Raw genomic sequence first — 15,875 nt, 5'->3', positions numbered from 1 at the left:
ATTTATTTTTCTTGGACTCACAGCGGCAGCTCATAACTTCACCTCGAGGTGTTTTGAAGAGGTTTGTATGCTCCTTGGGTCGATGGCCGACGAAAATTTCCAGTGAAAGCTGAGCATGCAACAAGTAAAACTGATCTGTGAGAACCGAGTTCAGTCCAAAAAACAAAAACAACACACGAATACATGATGAGTAAACAGTGCCTAACTTTTCCTTTTTTGAAAAGCCAGCAATTCCTGTTAGAGACTGGGTTTTGCACGTCACCGGGTCCATTTCGCGGAGGAGCCCTGCCAATGGAAATGCGACAAGCTTTCAACGTGCCGAGTTGAGCCATGTAGAGTCGAGTCGATTAGAGCCAAATTAATTAGGACAATTTGGGAATGTCATTGCTAGCACTGTAAGTGGGACTGGGAAGTTAGTGTTCTCCTCCAAGCGTGTTGAGTTGATGACAGTTCTAAAAGAAGCAGTGGCTTCTCTTCTCATGTCTCAGTGGAAGCATGTGCTAGTCCTCACTCTCCTGACTTTGTAGGGGGTCCTGTCTGACAGGTGAAATAAAAAAGGATTCTTATTAAAAGGTGAAAAGACATCTCTGAAAGCATTAATCTCTATGTATTATTGAGTCAGAGTTTATAGATTGTATATTATGACACATTGGTAAATGAAGTGTTTGGGGTTTTTTTTGTGTGATTTAGGTGGCGAGAAGTCCCCGCAACGTCCAAGATGAGACCAAATATATCGAGCTGATGGTTATTAATGATCACCTGATGGTAAGTTATGAGGTTATGATTACTGTTGACATGCTCTACCGTTTAGTATGTTCTCTCTGTGTCTGTGTGGGTTTCCTCCGGGTGACTGACTGTGAGGAGTGTGGTGTGTTCTCCCTGTGTCTGCGTGGGTTTCCTCCGGGTGACTGTCTGTGAGGAGTGTGGTGTGTTCTCCCTGTGTCTGCGTGGGTTTCCTCCGGGTGAATGTCTGTGAGGAGTGTGGTGTGTTCTCCCTGTGTCTGCGTGGGTTTCCTCCGGGTGACTGTCTGTGAGGAGTGTGGTGTGTTCTCCCTGTGTCTGCGTGGGTTTCCTCCGGGTGACTGTCTGTGAGGAGTGTGGTGTGTTCTCCCTGTGTCTGCGTTGGTTTCCTCCGAGTGACTGTCTGTGAGGAGTGTGGTGTGTTATCCCTGTGTCTGCGTGGGTTTCCTCCGGGTGACTGTCTGTGAGGAGTGTGGTGTGTTCTCCCTGTGTCTGCGTGGGTTTCCTCCGGGTGACTGTCTGTGAGGAGTGTGGTGTGTTCTCCCTGTGTCTGCGTGGGTTTCCTCCGGGTGACTGTCTGTGAGGAGTGTGGTGTGTTCTCCCTGTGTCTGCGTGGGTTTCCTCCGGGTGACTGTCTGTGAGGAGTGTGGTGTGTTCTCCCTGTGTCTGCGTGGGTTTCCTCCTGGTGACTGTCTGTGAGGAGTGTGGTGTGTTCTCCCTGTGTCTGCGTGGGTTTCCTCCGGGTGACTGTCTGTGAGGAGTGTGGTGTGTTCTCCTTGTGTCTGCGTTGGTTTCCTCCGGGTGACTGTCTGTGAGGAGTGTGGTGTGTTATCCCTGTGTCTGCATGGGTTTCCTCCGGGTGACTGTCTGTGAGGAGTGTGGTGTGTTCTCCCTGTGTCTGCGTGGGTTTCCTCCGGGTGACTGTCTGTGAGGAGTGTGGTGTGTTCTCCCTGTGTCTGCGTGGGTTTCCTCCGGGTGACTGTCTGTGAGGAGTGTGGTGTGTTCTCCCTGTGTCTGCGTGGGTTTCCTCCGGGTGACTGTCTGTGAGGAGTATGGTGTGTTCTCCCTGTGTCTGCGTGGATTTCCTCCGGGTGACTGTCTGTGAGGAGTGTGGTGTGTTCTCCCTGTGTCTGAATTGTATTTCATTTCATTCCTGCTTAGTTGCAAGTTTTTTTGTGTGTTTCAATTTATTCTGTTTGGATGCAGTGCTACTTTGTGATTACTGACCACTACCTTTGGCTCATCAGGGCTTTATTTCATTTCAGAAAGAATATTGTTGTAAAACACTTCAGTTCCTTTACTGATAGATACTTACTTGCACAGTAATTTAGTATTTATTTAGTATTTTGGGGCTGTTACTCATGCTTCTACACAAATTATTTTTTAAAAAGGTTCTTTTACTTTTACTGAATTACAAGGAAAAATACTTAAGTAAGGTTTTAATCTGCTCTTCTCAGCTGTGGCTTTTAACTTATTGTAGATTTGTATTTTGGTTTTGTATTTGTTTTGTCTCATAATGAGTTATAGTTGGGTTGTTTATTTCTTCCAGTACAAGAAGCATCGTCTGTCAGTCGGACAAACAAACAACTATGCCAAGTCAGTAGTGAACATGGCTGATTTGGTGAGTATGGAGCCATGTTGGGGTGAGGTTGTGAATTAACAGGCAGCTTTGGAACTTCTAAGATACATGTAGAACCTCCCATTAAAGCAACATTAGGTAGTATTTTTACCTTAGAATTACAGCTTCAAAATTATTGGAATGATTCACTGACTTGTAATAGGGAGAATAGAGCCTCTGTCATTGCTACTCTAGGTTCAGCACTGCAGAAACTGCATTATGTAAATTTTGCAGATGAGCAGAAAACCATCCCAACTCCCTCCCCCTCCTCCTTGATTTCAATCAGATCAAATCTAAATTTATTTGTGTAGCAGTTTTACAACTGATCTCGCAAAGCTGCTTCACAGAATTTTAGGACAGTGCTCTAAAAGTAAAATAACACTCTGCAAATGAAAGGGGAGCCTAGTAGCAAAAAAATCTTACCTATTGTTGCTTTAATCAGAACCATGCTAGTTGTAATACAAAGGATATTAATGTTCTTCAGGAGGTTGCACTGTCTGTGGGTAGCATTTTTAAAAAAAATCCATGCCTAGGAGGAAGTATGTGATTCTTTCTCTCATTCTCTTTTTTCTAGCTTTTCTCCATTGCGCTCTCTCTCTTGCTCTCTCTCTCTCTTTCTCTCGCTCTCTCTCTCTTTCTCTCTCTCTCTCTCTCTTTCTCTCTCTCTCTTTCTCTCTCTCTCTCTCTCTCTCTCTCTCACTCGCGCTCTCTCTCTCTTTCTCTCTCTCTCTCTCTCTTGCTCTCTCTTGCTCTCTCTCTCTCTCTCACTCGCTCTCTCTCTCTCTCTTTCTCTCTCTCTCTCTCTCTCTCTTGCTCTCTCTCTCTCTCTCTCTCTCTCCATCTCTCTGTCACACACTCCCTTCCCCGGTGGGAGACAGTCGGTACTTGGCCGTGCTCGCCTGTTGATCAGTATGTCAACACCAGGCCTCAAAGCAGCTCCAACAGTAAACAACAACAAATCTAACGTTGTGATGTGTTCTTGTGCCTTAAGACAGGAGATCCTTTTGCACTTGGCTGTCCAGACACATAAACAAACACATGGGGATATGTTTGTGATGTGTTCTATTATAACACTCTACCATTCAGCAACTTAAAAGGTCTTCATTTACATGTAATAACATGGAGATCATAACTGCAGTATGCTATGGCATATGTGTTTAGCATATTGTTGTGGATACCCCTGATTATTTGTATGTTATGATATGGCGTATCTCATATCTCAGTATACGCTGTACGTTATTCCAGACAAAGCTCTGGAAAAGGGAATAATATACAAATGCGTTATTTCAATGAAGAATTACCTTTGACTATGATGTTAGTCCAGGCTAAACACTAGGCACAATCAGTATCTGTAAACTAGCCATAAATAAAACCCTACTAACTGAGATATGCCCTGATTCAAGAGTTTGTAGACACTTCTTAGATGTTGAATTGTATAATGCAGTTTATGTAACAGTTTGTATGATCTTGGTTTTAAAGTATGAAGTGAAATGTGGCTCTTTAAAGCAGCTATGCATGGGTCTAAAATCACCATACACAATATCAGGCTTCGGCTAGTGGGTTATAAAACCACCCAGCATTGGGCTGTGCATCAGTCGAGTTACCTTCTCTGGAACGATGCAGCACCATCCGACACCTTTGGGTTAAGTCGTGTTGGGCGGCTAAATGACTGCCCACCTGTCTGGCCAGAACCTGATGGAGCTCTCCTGCTCCCCACTTCAGACCAGCTGCCCACACTTCAGCTACTGCCACTTGCCTTGGACTAGCTGCCCAACCTACTACTACTACTACTATTGTTATAATTACCATCATCTTTGTTTCCCTTAGCTATTATTCTATTATCTATTCTGTTATTATTATAATATCTATTATAAAGGTTTTTCCTTCCCACTGTTGCCCCTAGCCTCGCTCAGCTGGGGGTTTTACATTTCATGTTAAAACTTATTGACAACGTCAGTTGTAAAAAAGCACTATACAAATAAACACCCTCCAGGGTGTGTTCCCACCTTGTGCCCAGTGATTCTGGGTAGGCTCCGGACCCACCGTGACCCTGAACTGGATAAGAGACAGACAATTCATGAATGAATGAATGAATGAATGGATGTGTTAGTGTGTCTGAGTTCATCAGCCATTGTCAGTACCTGACCTCACTGATGATCTTTTGGCTGAAGGCCAGAAAATCCTCACAGAAATGTTAGTTATAAGCTTGTCCAGAAGGGTAGAGGCTGTTAATCCAGCCATGGGGAACTCTAAAGAAATGTTAGTGTTCATATACTTTTGGACATAGAGTGTGATTCTAGCTCTTGTAAACAAATTGTTGGAAAGCTTGACCTGAGTCAGAAATTAGATTTGAAAATGTGTGTCTCATCCTACCCTCTCCCCCTTTATCTTTACAAGACCCCACGCTTTGCTGCTCACTCTGGCCTTTGATGTGCTTTTTTATTCATGTTTCGGCTGATGTTTGTGTCCTCAGATCTTTAAAGAGCAACTGAACACCAGAATCGTGCTGGTTGCCATGGAAACATGGGCAGCAGACAACAGGTTCAACATTAATGACGACCCCATGATCACACTCAGAGAGTTTATGAAATACAGACGAGACTTCATCAAAGAGAAAAGTGACTCCGTCCACCTCTTCTCGTGGGTTTAAACACACACACACACACCCCAGATCTCATGTTTCCTGCTACGCATCCCTAATACCTGTCATTTTTTTAAAACATCAGAATGAAAGGACACTAATAGAGTCTCTTTGTGTCTCCAGGGGTAACCGTTTCCATAGCAGCTGGGGCGGAGCCTCATACATGGGAGGAGTCTGTTCACTGACTAAAGGGGGAGGAGTCAATGAGGTAAGAGCAGAGGCACATGACTGTGTTTTATCTATATAGGAAAGTCTGCTCCTTCACTGGCTGTCCCCAGTGGACGGTTGCTTTACACTCATACGAGACCAAGCTTATATGTTTCTGAATGGAGAAAGACTACAGCCTATGTACTCAACCAGGGTAAAAACCTGTAAACCTAAATCTGAAAGCCACATTACACTAGAAACACTAGGTAGATTTTTAAATCAAAATCACAGCTTCAGAATCATTGTGACGCTTCCCAGACCTTAAATAGGGGAAATAGAGCTTCTGTTGTTGCTACCTCCGGCTCAGCACTGCAGAAACTATACTATGTAACTTCTGGAGGAGGGTAGGAAACCACTCCCGCTCCTTCCCCTCCCTCTTGTGTTTAGGACAGTGCTGTAAAAGTGAATTACACACTGCAACTGTAGGGGGAGCCCAGGAGTAAAATGATCAAATCTTACCTAGTGTTCCTTTAATGTTTCAAAAATATTTACAAGCACCAAAAATTCACATACATTACAAACAAAGTGTTGGCCAAATTAATGCACACAATTTTTAGTAGATTTATTTTATCTGTTTTATCTATTTATTTATATATATATTTGTTTTAACTAATTAGAAACCCACAGGACCTTGAATACTGGAACATTTGAAAGGCCCACCTCTAGCGAGGAAATCTCCAAACTGGAGGAAGAGGCCGGCCTTGCCCTTAAACGAGGGAATACCTCAAACATTGCAGAACCTGAAGTCGCCATCCTGAGAGAAAAACAAGGATGCAAGACATTCCCTCGCTTAAGGGCAAGGCCAGACAGTTCCTCCAGTTTGGAGTTCCCCTCGCTAGTGGTGGGCCTTTCAAATTTTAGTGTTTCAGAGAGATCTCAGGGTTTGGGGCTGGATCTGCGGTAGCATAAGCAGACCAGAGGTTTCCCAATGAAAATAAATAAATATATATATGTTTATAAAATCTGTTCTGTTGTAGTTAGATATATGTTGAAAAAATGAGCTTCTGCCAGGAATATATATTATATGCATATATATTTGTGTCCTAAGAGGCATCAGTTTATTGTGAGATTGGTAAACAATAATGTCATATCTTCATTAAGCTGTTAGCTTTAGTTAGCACTAACACAACTGCAGGAGAACATTGTGCTGCGATCCATCATCTTCTCCAGATATTTTAATACATACAGATTATCAGATGTACTGTACTGAAACAATTTTGAACATGGTTGCCCTCCATGTTTTGGACCCACTCTATGGGTATATTATATAGTAAATACCCACTTTCATAAATTTTTGCCTACTTTTTTGGTAATAAAAATTACTGTATCTTATGGGGAAATGTTTTAACATTAACACGTTATTTTAGAATGTATAATTAAGAAGAAGAAGTAGAAGAAATGTTTCATAAAATGGCACTAATACAATTTAAAAACAAACCTCTGATACACAGTTAACCTTTTATTATAAAGAGAAATGTTTGAATATTGCTTAAACATACCACCGTTCTCCTTTTATCTTTCAGTACGGAAAAACAGAGGAAATGGCCATCACTCTTGCGCAGTCACTTGGGCAGAATATCGGCATTTTCTCTGACAAGAAAAGGATTTTGAATGGTGAGACGTTCTGCATGGATCAACGTTTTTTTCTTTTCCCTCGCTTTATCTCACTCATATCTCTGTATCTTAATCTTCTCTCTCTCTCTCTCTCTCTCTCTCTCTCTCTCTCTCTCTCTCTCTGTGATTTAGGGGAGTGTAAGTGTGATGATAAATGGTCCGGCTGCATAATGGATGATGTTGGGTAAGTTTTTAATTAAACACTGATTCTACAACATTTTAAACATTGTACCCACATCCAAATGCAAAAACCACATGCACATAACTTTAAAGCCATGCATTTGTGTTCTAGATAGTGATATCATGGTGCCATGTGGTTGAATTTAGTCTGTGTGCTTTCTGTTTACCCCATCTGTCATTCTGACACAACCAGTGAGTCAGTATTATCAGTGTTAGCTTTTTCGGTTTGTGCACAATCCCAGTCCACAACACTTTCTCAATCATGTACCAGTCTCAGCACCAAAGTCACTGAAAGCTTCAAAGGTTGGTTCATCTGAATATGTTCTGTTACTCTTCTGATGTGGCCACTAGGTGGAAGAAACCCCAGTGTCACTCAAAAGGCCTTGTCTGCTTCCAAAATAATTTCAACTCATTATATACAATGTAACTTTTGGAGCAGGGAAGGAAACCACTCCCCTCCCACCCCCTCTCTTCTGATTTCAGTACAGTGTGTTAAAAATGAATTACACTAGGGGGAGCCCCAGAAGCAAAAACACTGCGAATGATTGATCTAAGCCTTAATAGATTCATATTTATGTCACATGCCTCATGTAGCCTTATGAATTCTGCCCCGCCGCCAGTAAACGTTTAGCCCTTAAAGAGTTAGTATAGGTCATTTCTGCTCTAAACTTGAATTATCATTCCTCATGAGAAAGTGTTGATGCATTTCTGTATACTCCGTATGTCTTGTCCCTCAGAGGCCCCTATAGATGTATGACTTCTTTAACATCTTCAACCATATGTTGTACTTCAACTCACTGGCCACTTTATTAGCAACATGCCCTATAGCTTTCTCCCTGTAGCTGTAAAATTACAGTCTGAACCTGTTGGCTTCTACCCTATTTGTCATTGGTCGGCTTCTAACCATTGGAATCAGGACCACGGTTAAACCTTGCGACGACTTAGCAACCACCTAACAACCACCTGAAATATCATAGCAAAAATGGACACGTAGGCGTTTCTAGACTGCATGTTGTCCATCTAGTAAAAACTCAGTAAACATTTAGCCGTTGATTCAGTGTTGAAATAATGTAATGACTGCCGTCTAATCAACGTTCTCTTACGGTTGAAAATGAAAGTTGAAAAGACGACTATTAGACGTATTTTGGACGTTATTAATTGGTCCCGAAATAAATTACTTGTATAAAACCCACTTTGGACGTCCACTGACGTTATCGATTGGTCACCACTAAACTAACTCATTAAGATGTATTTTGGACGTTCCTTGTTTGCTGGGAAGCCTGTTCAATACTAAATAGAAAATGTGATTTAACGCTAAAGTGGGTGTTACTCTGCCATGGATGAGAAATGAAGAACTAATTAACCCTGAAGAAATGTTCATTTATTGTATTTATTTTGTTTATGTGCACTCTCTTAAACAAACAGAAACAGTATAGATCTCCTCAGTTTTGCATCATATGTCAAATCTGCATCCACATTTCCTCTGACATACACATGACGTACATTTAGCACGTGAGTGAATTGTGTAATTAGTTACCCTCCGCGGTTCCTAATTTAATTGGACATTGTCTAGAATGTAACGATTAGTAAACAACAGACTTTAAAATTAACTTTACAACGATAAGTTCTGTTGCTTAACATTATTACAAATTTTCATATAAAATATGTTCATTATTCTGTGCACAAAAACACAAAGTAATCTTTCGTTGATTGACAGCATTAGCTGCTTAAATTTTAGGAAAGCTGCTGGGGGGTTATGGAGAATGTATTTCCTGTGGTGAATTGGCATGGCATTTTCTGTAATTCTGCTCAGCAATCAAGAATAAAATTGAATTTTTACCACTGTGATCTTAGCAGGGCACAGCAACGTTTTACTGGGGATAATGCCCTGTATATTTGTTCTAATGGCGCCTTATACGGACATATGCAAAAGTGTGGCCAAATGACATGTTTTGTCGATTTGATATTTTATGCTTTTATTAATTTACAGTTATGATAAACCCATACAATATTTACGAATGTGTTAATGTAAGTTTAACTTCGACAAGGTGTGTTCAGACTCGTTCAGACAGATGTTTAGGGCTTATCTTCCATTTCTTTGTTTGGTTCGTTGAAAAGTTTTATGTATTTTGCTAAGTATCTTTTGGATACGCTTTACATTCCCATCAGACCAATGGAGCTAGAGCTCTGGGGTTTCTAATAACGTGGCCAGAGAATTCACATTTCCATATAATGAAAGGCCTGTAGTTTTAATGAAAGTGATGTCTACAGTGGTCTCTCATGTGTGCCGTTTTTGTCATGGTCAAATCTTGCATTGTGGTCAGTGTGTGTATGTGATTTTTATGTGTGTCCCCGTGTGTGTTGACCCGTCTCTTTTAACACCTCTTACATTTTCCTTCGATTTCGAATGGCGCAGCAGGTGAGCAGAAGCCTGGCCGTGATTCGCTACTTGTTCAACCAATCAGATGCTTTTGGGGGAGGGCCCTCAGTCAGTTCTGCCCTCTCCATTCCATCCAATAGCATTGTGGCCAAGCGTCTCAATGCTCTACTCGAACCAATAGAGAGAGAGAGAGAGATGTGGGGAAAGATACAGTGCGGCTCGTTACCCTCTGTATTTTCTTCTGCAGTCTCCTAGTTTTACAATCCATTTTCTTCTTTCTTTCTTTCTTTTTTGTTGTTTTCTGGCTGACAGCTGGTTTGACAGGTTGTGGTTAAAGGGGATTTTGATAATGATCCTGCCCTCAAAGCTTAAAACACCTTTCAACTGACTGAAGCAGTGTGTAATATCATAATCATTCAAGAATATATTTAAGCAATGTGTAAAGTCGTCTAATTCAAGTAAATATCCAAGCTGTCAAAACTTCATTTGACGCCCTCTGCCGCAAAGCCCCTATTCATGAATCACATCACATGTTATGACTGTCATGAAGAACCAAACCAATGGCTTATTAGAGGATATTTTTTTTAATTTTTATTTATTTATTTATTTGTTTTATTTTAACTTTTTTCGGTGTATACCATGACATATATTTCATAAAACATATGTTTGTGTATCCTGCATGTGTTAATTTCACCAGGGATTAGAAACTGTAGAGTATGGGAGACTTTAAACAGGCAAAAATACTTGTTTGGAACTAAAAACTTATTTAAAAGTTTTGGTTAAGTATTTTTTTTAATGTAATTTTTTATTCCGAGTTAATTGTCTTTACATTTTACCAAGCTCAACCCCCACAGATACTATTTTTTTAAACCTGACAGGACACTTATGGAGTTATTGTTTAAGGTTAATATTTATTCTGCATATCACTTATAATCCATGTTTTATACTTTCAGAGCTAAGTTTTATGATGAAGGTGAGATTCAAACAAGGCAAGTCTAAATGTCATATAAGCTAATGCTAACGTTAGCTTGTGAGCAATGGAAATTATTTTTTTGGGAATTATTATCTATCTTCTTATCTGGAGCAGTCTTTAGGTAGGAGTTCAGAATTCACACAAAATGAAAAGTGTTTTGTTTCTAATCCCTGTTTCTTGGGTGAGTAATTTTGATCAAGGATGTGATGACTTTCTTTTACCGCTTCTTCAGTGACACCAGTCACATTCACTTAACTTAGTTCCTCAAGGAAAACTGCTCTGGAACTAGACCTCATTGCAACCGCCATGACAGCTGGACTCATGACTACGGGCTTAGTGACAGAGCACACTGGCTGAAACATACTAAAATGTGTCTCTGTGCTGCTATGTGCTTAGCTTCTCGGGCAATACTTCAGGTTGGGGTCTTCTCAAGTGGCACTGAGGTTTCTCTCCAAAAACTGGCCTTTGCCAGCCTTTCCAAGGTTGTGTACATAACATCTATATGACTTACTGTCACTTGTGTTGGATCCATACTCTGAAGTATTATGGAAAGTACAACCATCGTATTACACGTGGTGGGCGGTGTTAGTCACTTTCTCCCAATCAGGAGTTAAAGGGCCTTATAAGCCCCACACACTCTACAAATCTGAAGACTTCTGAAGCTGAGAAATCTGATGACTCTGACCCAGTCAGAAGGGTGTCTAGACTAGTTTGTCCATTTGTTTTTTATCATTGTTGTTTCGTATCATCTATGGATGCCACAGTGCAACCGCCCTTCCTATATTTAAAAGCTCAAAGACGCTTTGAAACTCCAAGCTTATTAACCTGAATATCAGTGGTATATATCACTCAGTCATATGTGTTCACTGAGCTGCCACTCCATTGATGGACATGTTATTGTTTTTCTCTCAGTACCTGCATGTGCGATCACGTATGAACTATGTACTAATCCAGTTGCGGGTTGCTGGATCTCTGCTTTCTGATGTTGTTTATATTTATGAATCTGAAGATATAGGAATCACTTAATCTTTCGAGATTAAGCAGGTAAGCAGAGGAGGATGAGGTTCCCTATTATATCCCTTGTAAAAAGCAGACCATGAACACGTTGACCATTAGACCACTGCTAATGGTTCCTGGAACTGCTTTACGGTTTGATATTAGGTGCTAACTGTAATGGGAATACACAGTGCCATTGATCTTAGATTGTTCACAGACAGGAAGGCACCAGCTCAACTGAACAGATTTAAATTTTTTAATGTAATTTCTTTTTCTGTAAAGCACTTTGAATTGCTTCTGTATGAAAGGTGCTCTATAAATAAACTTGCCTTGCCTTGCCTTGCCTAAAGACATTGAGGAACATTGAATAGGCAGCTATTGAGCCTTGAGTTGATGGAGGAGACCGTGTCAGAAATAATCAAAAAAGATTTGCCCCCCCTCCCCCTTTTAATTTATGTATTGGTTATGGATTATGCATGGGTTATTTTAGAGACAGGAAAAATGTAATAATATTTTTACAATACACAACACAATATTTTTATAACACAAATAGAAGTAGTACCACAACAGAAGCTTAACCTTGATTGTTCCCTCCCAAGTTTTTTGTGGCCTAATAATGACTTAGAAATGTGATGCTTGCTACAACAGTTTTAGGGTCACGGAATTGAAAAAAAAAAAGATTCAGAGAATAGTCAGAATAAGTCTGAGAATAAAGTCGTAATGATTCTGAGATTAAACTTGAAAATAATTCTGAGAATAATGTCGAAACCATTCAGAGAATGTCAGAATATTTCGCTGCACATAAAATGGGACAGGCACAACCACAGAGTAACCAAGGAATGCAATGTATTTCTTAAGTCATACTACGGTATTGATTTCAGAAATATATACTAGGTCATCTGGCACATCAGGACCAGATTGTTATTAGAATTTGAGCTGAATCAATTCTTCAAGATCCCATTTATTCTAAAGAGAGTATGTGGTTTCACAGGATACAATTAATGATGATGAAAATGATGGATACAGAGGAAGTTCCAGAATTCTGACTTTATTCTCATTTTTTTTTTTATGTTGTGGCCCTAAAACTCCATCATAGCTTGTGTCAGAGTATGCACTCGGGGAGGCAGAGGTAAACGCAGGGAGGATACTTTATTATAATGAAAAGGACATAAAGGAAACAAAGTAATACTACAACTAGAAAACAAGTAATCAACAGACAGAAATACTTAAAGACAAAACACTAAACATTAACCTGAACAGCCTTACACAGAAAGACCCAGAAAACTAAACAGAAAGCTAAGGCTAAATCTAATCACAGAGCTAATGCTAAACCTAAATCACAGAGCTAATGCTAAACCTAAATCACAGAGCTAATGCTAAACCTAAATCACAGAGCTAATGCTAAACCTAAATCACAGAGCTAATGTTAAACCTGAATACAGAGCCAATGCTAAACTGACTTACTTAGAGACCTAGACAGAGATACTCAGAGAGACCTAGACACAGAGATACAAATAAACGGCAGGACCTATAATAACAGCAATACAGAGACACAGAGGGATACATGGAATGCAAATAGTCAACAAACACTGAGATTCAAGACAGGGCTTATAACCTAGAGGACAATACAAAACACCTGGGAACAACAATCACAAGAGGAGACACTGATGAGGAGTTGGAGCTAAGGCGGGACTAGGGCAGAGACATGAAGAATAATAAACAGAGCCATGGGCTAAGTAAGAACATGGTGTGAACAACAGACAGGACAAGGCCAAGGCGTGACAGCTTGCTACATGCTTATTGACAAGACTAAAATTTCAAACTTAAAGCATTATTGTTTTAAAATTAAGTACTATCTGTACACAACTTATTAGACATTTTTGTCATTAATCTTAAAAATTAAAAACGTTTGAAAAATTGTGTGAAAATCTTGAAAATATGACATTAAGACATGTAGAATTCTGTGAATACAAATAAATTTGATTTGATTTGATTAGTACGTGTAACATGACACAGTTAAACAACTGAGAGAAAGAGAAGTAGATGGATCAGAAATAAGGAGGATGTGATTTGACTGGTGTTCTGTAGAGGACAGAGTAGTGTACATTATTATCTTGGCAGAGACTCAGGAGCTGTAAAGAAGAATTTGCAGAGTCAGTGACAGAGCAGGAGATGTCTCTAATGAGATTGAGATTGCTAGGCTAATGCTAAGCGCTCTGGAGACTGTGTAAATAAAGAAGCTCTGTGTTAGCAGTTCAGAGTCGTGTCTAGGTCCCTTAGGTTTAGACATAACAAAGTATTGTTTGTCATGCTCTCAACTGGGTATTGGTGAAAAAAATGTAAAATAAAAAGGTTTTAAGTCATTTTTTTCTGCAGCATTTACTGTTTTCTGTGTGTTTGAGTTGGTGCAGCTTTATCCATGTCTTTGTTTGTCTTCCACGTTCTTGTCCAGGGCATGATCCGTGAATGTCTTTCTCCCCTTTTTTGTTCTTATATGTTTAGTTTTGGTTCTAAATTGAATCCATTGAGACTGATAGATATAACACTAAAGTCCTGTTTAACATTTACATACTAGATATGATATTACAGCTACAACTAGCATCAGTTATTTAATGTTGCATTTCTAAACTATATGAAAAACATTCCCAGAACTTTGACTAATGTTATAAGAGTATTATCCTAATTTTTGTTGGTAGAGTTTACATTCACTACATTAACTTTATTAGAAATGAATTCCTTTTGCTTCCACTGTGCTCACATTTTTAGAAACCTACCTAGCTTGTTGCTCCAATATAAGGGTATGACATTACAGACTGCACATCTACTCCATTGATCAGGTTTTCATCCAAGGGCCACTGTTCTCAGTGTTAGTCTGAGATTGGTCTCTCACCTCTTAAGAGTGCCCTCGCAGTCAGAAACAGATGCAGATTGTACATGAAATAAGAAAAATATATCATACAAATACTACTTTCCAACAACATTTATAATAGTCTTCAATCAAAGGAATACTATGTAATATTTTTAGCTAAAAATTACTGCTTCAGGGTTCAGTGCTGCAGAAACTGCATTGTGTAACTTTTAGAGGAGGGCAGGAAACCACCCTCCTTTCTTTCCCCTTATTATTGATTTCAATACAATGCTATAAATATTAATTACACTAGGGGGAGCACCAGGAGCAAAAAACAAACAAACAAACAAAAACATATCTTACCTAGTGTTCCTTTAACTGCCCAGGTTAGTTGTTGTTCATGAATGTAAACACAGGAAGAAGGTCCTGTGTTCTTGATTAGTGCGTTTCAGATCCATTATCCCGATTAGCGGCTAAACTTTAACCAGTTCTCTGTTTACCTGCCTACTGCGTCCAATATACAAAGCTGACTGTTAATGCCATTTAGCACAGACCTGCAGCGTACACCTTTTTGTTGGGTTGGATTGAGGTTGATTACTTTCACACCTGCCCAAACGAACCAGTTTGATTTAACCAGACTAAAAGGTGCAGGTGTGAAAACACCCTAGCATTAATGAACAATTACGTATTCACAATTAATCAGTAAATCATGATAGAAACATGAACAAGCATTATTTTAGTATTTTATAAAATCCTAAATAATGCTAATTAATGCTATTTCTTGTTACTTATCATTACTTAATTATACATTTTGACATTTTCTAACCATTTAGTAATGCTTATAGCTGTTTTATGTATCATTAATTAACATACCATTATTGTAAAGGGTTACTTTTTTATTTAAGACAAATCACAGAAATGAAGGTGAAATGTAGGACTTGATTTAATGTAATGTAAGTATATGAATCCTGTTGTAAGTCCAGTGCACTCATCCCCTTGTGGTTCTCTCTCTCTTTATCAGCTTCTATCTGCCCAGGAGATTCTCTGACTGCAATGTAGAAGAGTACCACAACTTTCTAACTAGTGGTGGAGGATCTTGTCTCTTTAACAAACCCTCCAAAGTGAGTTTTTTGACCGCTTATACACTGCATCCACTGTGATTATAGGTTAACAATAAGGCTGCACTCATTAATCATGATCACTCTACAGTACTGATGCTGCAGTATTCTGCAATATGCAAATCACACTGAGAGGTTTAAATGTTCCTAATAAACATTCGAAGGTTTCTGATGATTCTGGGTGTTTTTAGGACGCTAACAAAAGCTAATACCAGCCGTCCAAATACCAAGCAGTTATTAATATTTTCTTATTATTTAGCTACTCTAATTTTTTTAAACATGTTGCAATTGTACATTGATAACTCCTCATTAAAGGATAATGGGTCAAATGCACTGCAGGTAGTGTCTCTGTTACACAGCTCCAGGGACCTGGAGGTTGTGGGTTCGAGCCCTGCTCCGGGTGACTGTCTGTGAGGAGTTTGATGTGTTCTCCCTGTGTCCGCATGGGTTTCCTCCATGTGCTCTGGTTTCCTCCCACGGTCCAAAAACACATGTTGGTAGCTGGGTTGAAGTGACTGGCGCCCCTTTGGTGTGTTCCAAACTTGCGCCCAGTGATTCC

The 15,875-nt window shown here is 39.7% G+C and overlaps 1 protein-coding gene across 3 annotated transcripts in view; it reads left to right on the top strand.

Moving 5' to 3' along the window:
* Nucleotides 1–15,875, top strand: part of adam22 (ADAM metallopeptidase domain 22) — a 131,124-nt gene that overhangs the window by 93,236 nt on the left and 22,013 nt on the right. For all 3 annotated transcript variants that reach the window (XM_066645547.1, XM_066645540.1, XM_066645555.1), the window contains 7 exons: nt 691–765; nt 2,291–2,362; nt 4,833–4,999; nt 5,124–5,208; nt 6,731–6,821; nt 6,954–7,005; nt 15,220–15,319. In XM_066645547.1, coding sequence (XP_066501644.1) covers nt 691–765; nt 2,291–2,362; nt 4,833–4,999; nt 5,124–5,208; nt 6,731–6,821; nt 6,954–7,005; nt 15,220–15,319 — 642 coding nt within the window. The remainder of the gene's footprint in view (nt 1–690; nt 766–2,290; nt 2,363–4,832; nt 5,000–5,123; nt 5,209–6,730; nt 6,822–6,953; nt 7,006–15,219; nt 15,320–15,875) is intronic.

Source organism: Hoplias malabaricus, chromosome 1 (genome assembly GCF_029633855.1).
Source record: "Hoplias malabaricus isolate fHopMal1 chromosome 1, fHopMal1.hap1, whole genome shotgun sequence".
In the NCBI taxonomy this organism is placed as follows: domain Eukaryota; kingdom Metazoa; phylum Chordata; class Actinopteri; order Characiformes; family Erythrinidae; genus Hoplias; species Hoplias malabaricus.
Note: the sequence above shows the minus strand (reverse complement) of the source record. Positions and strands in the feature narration are given on the sequence as shown.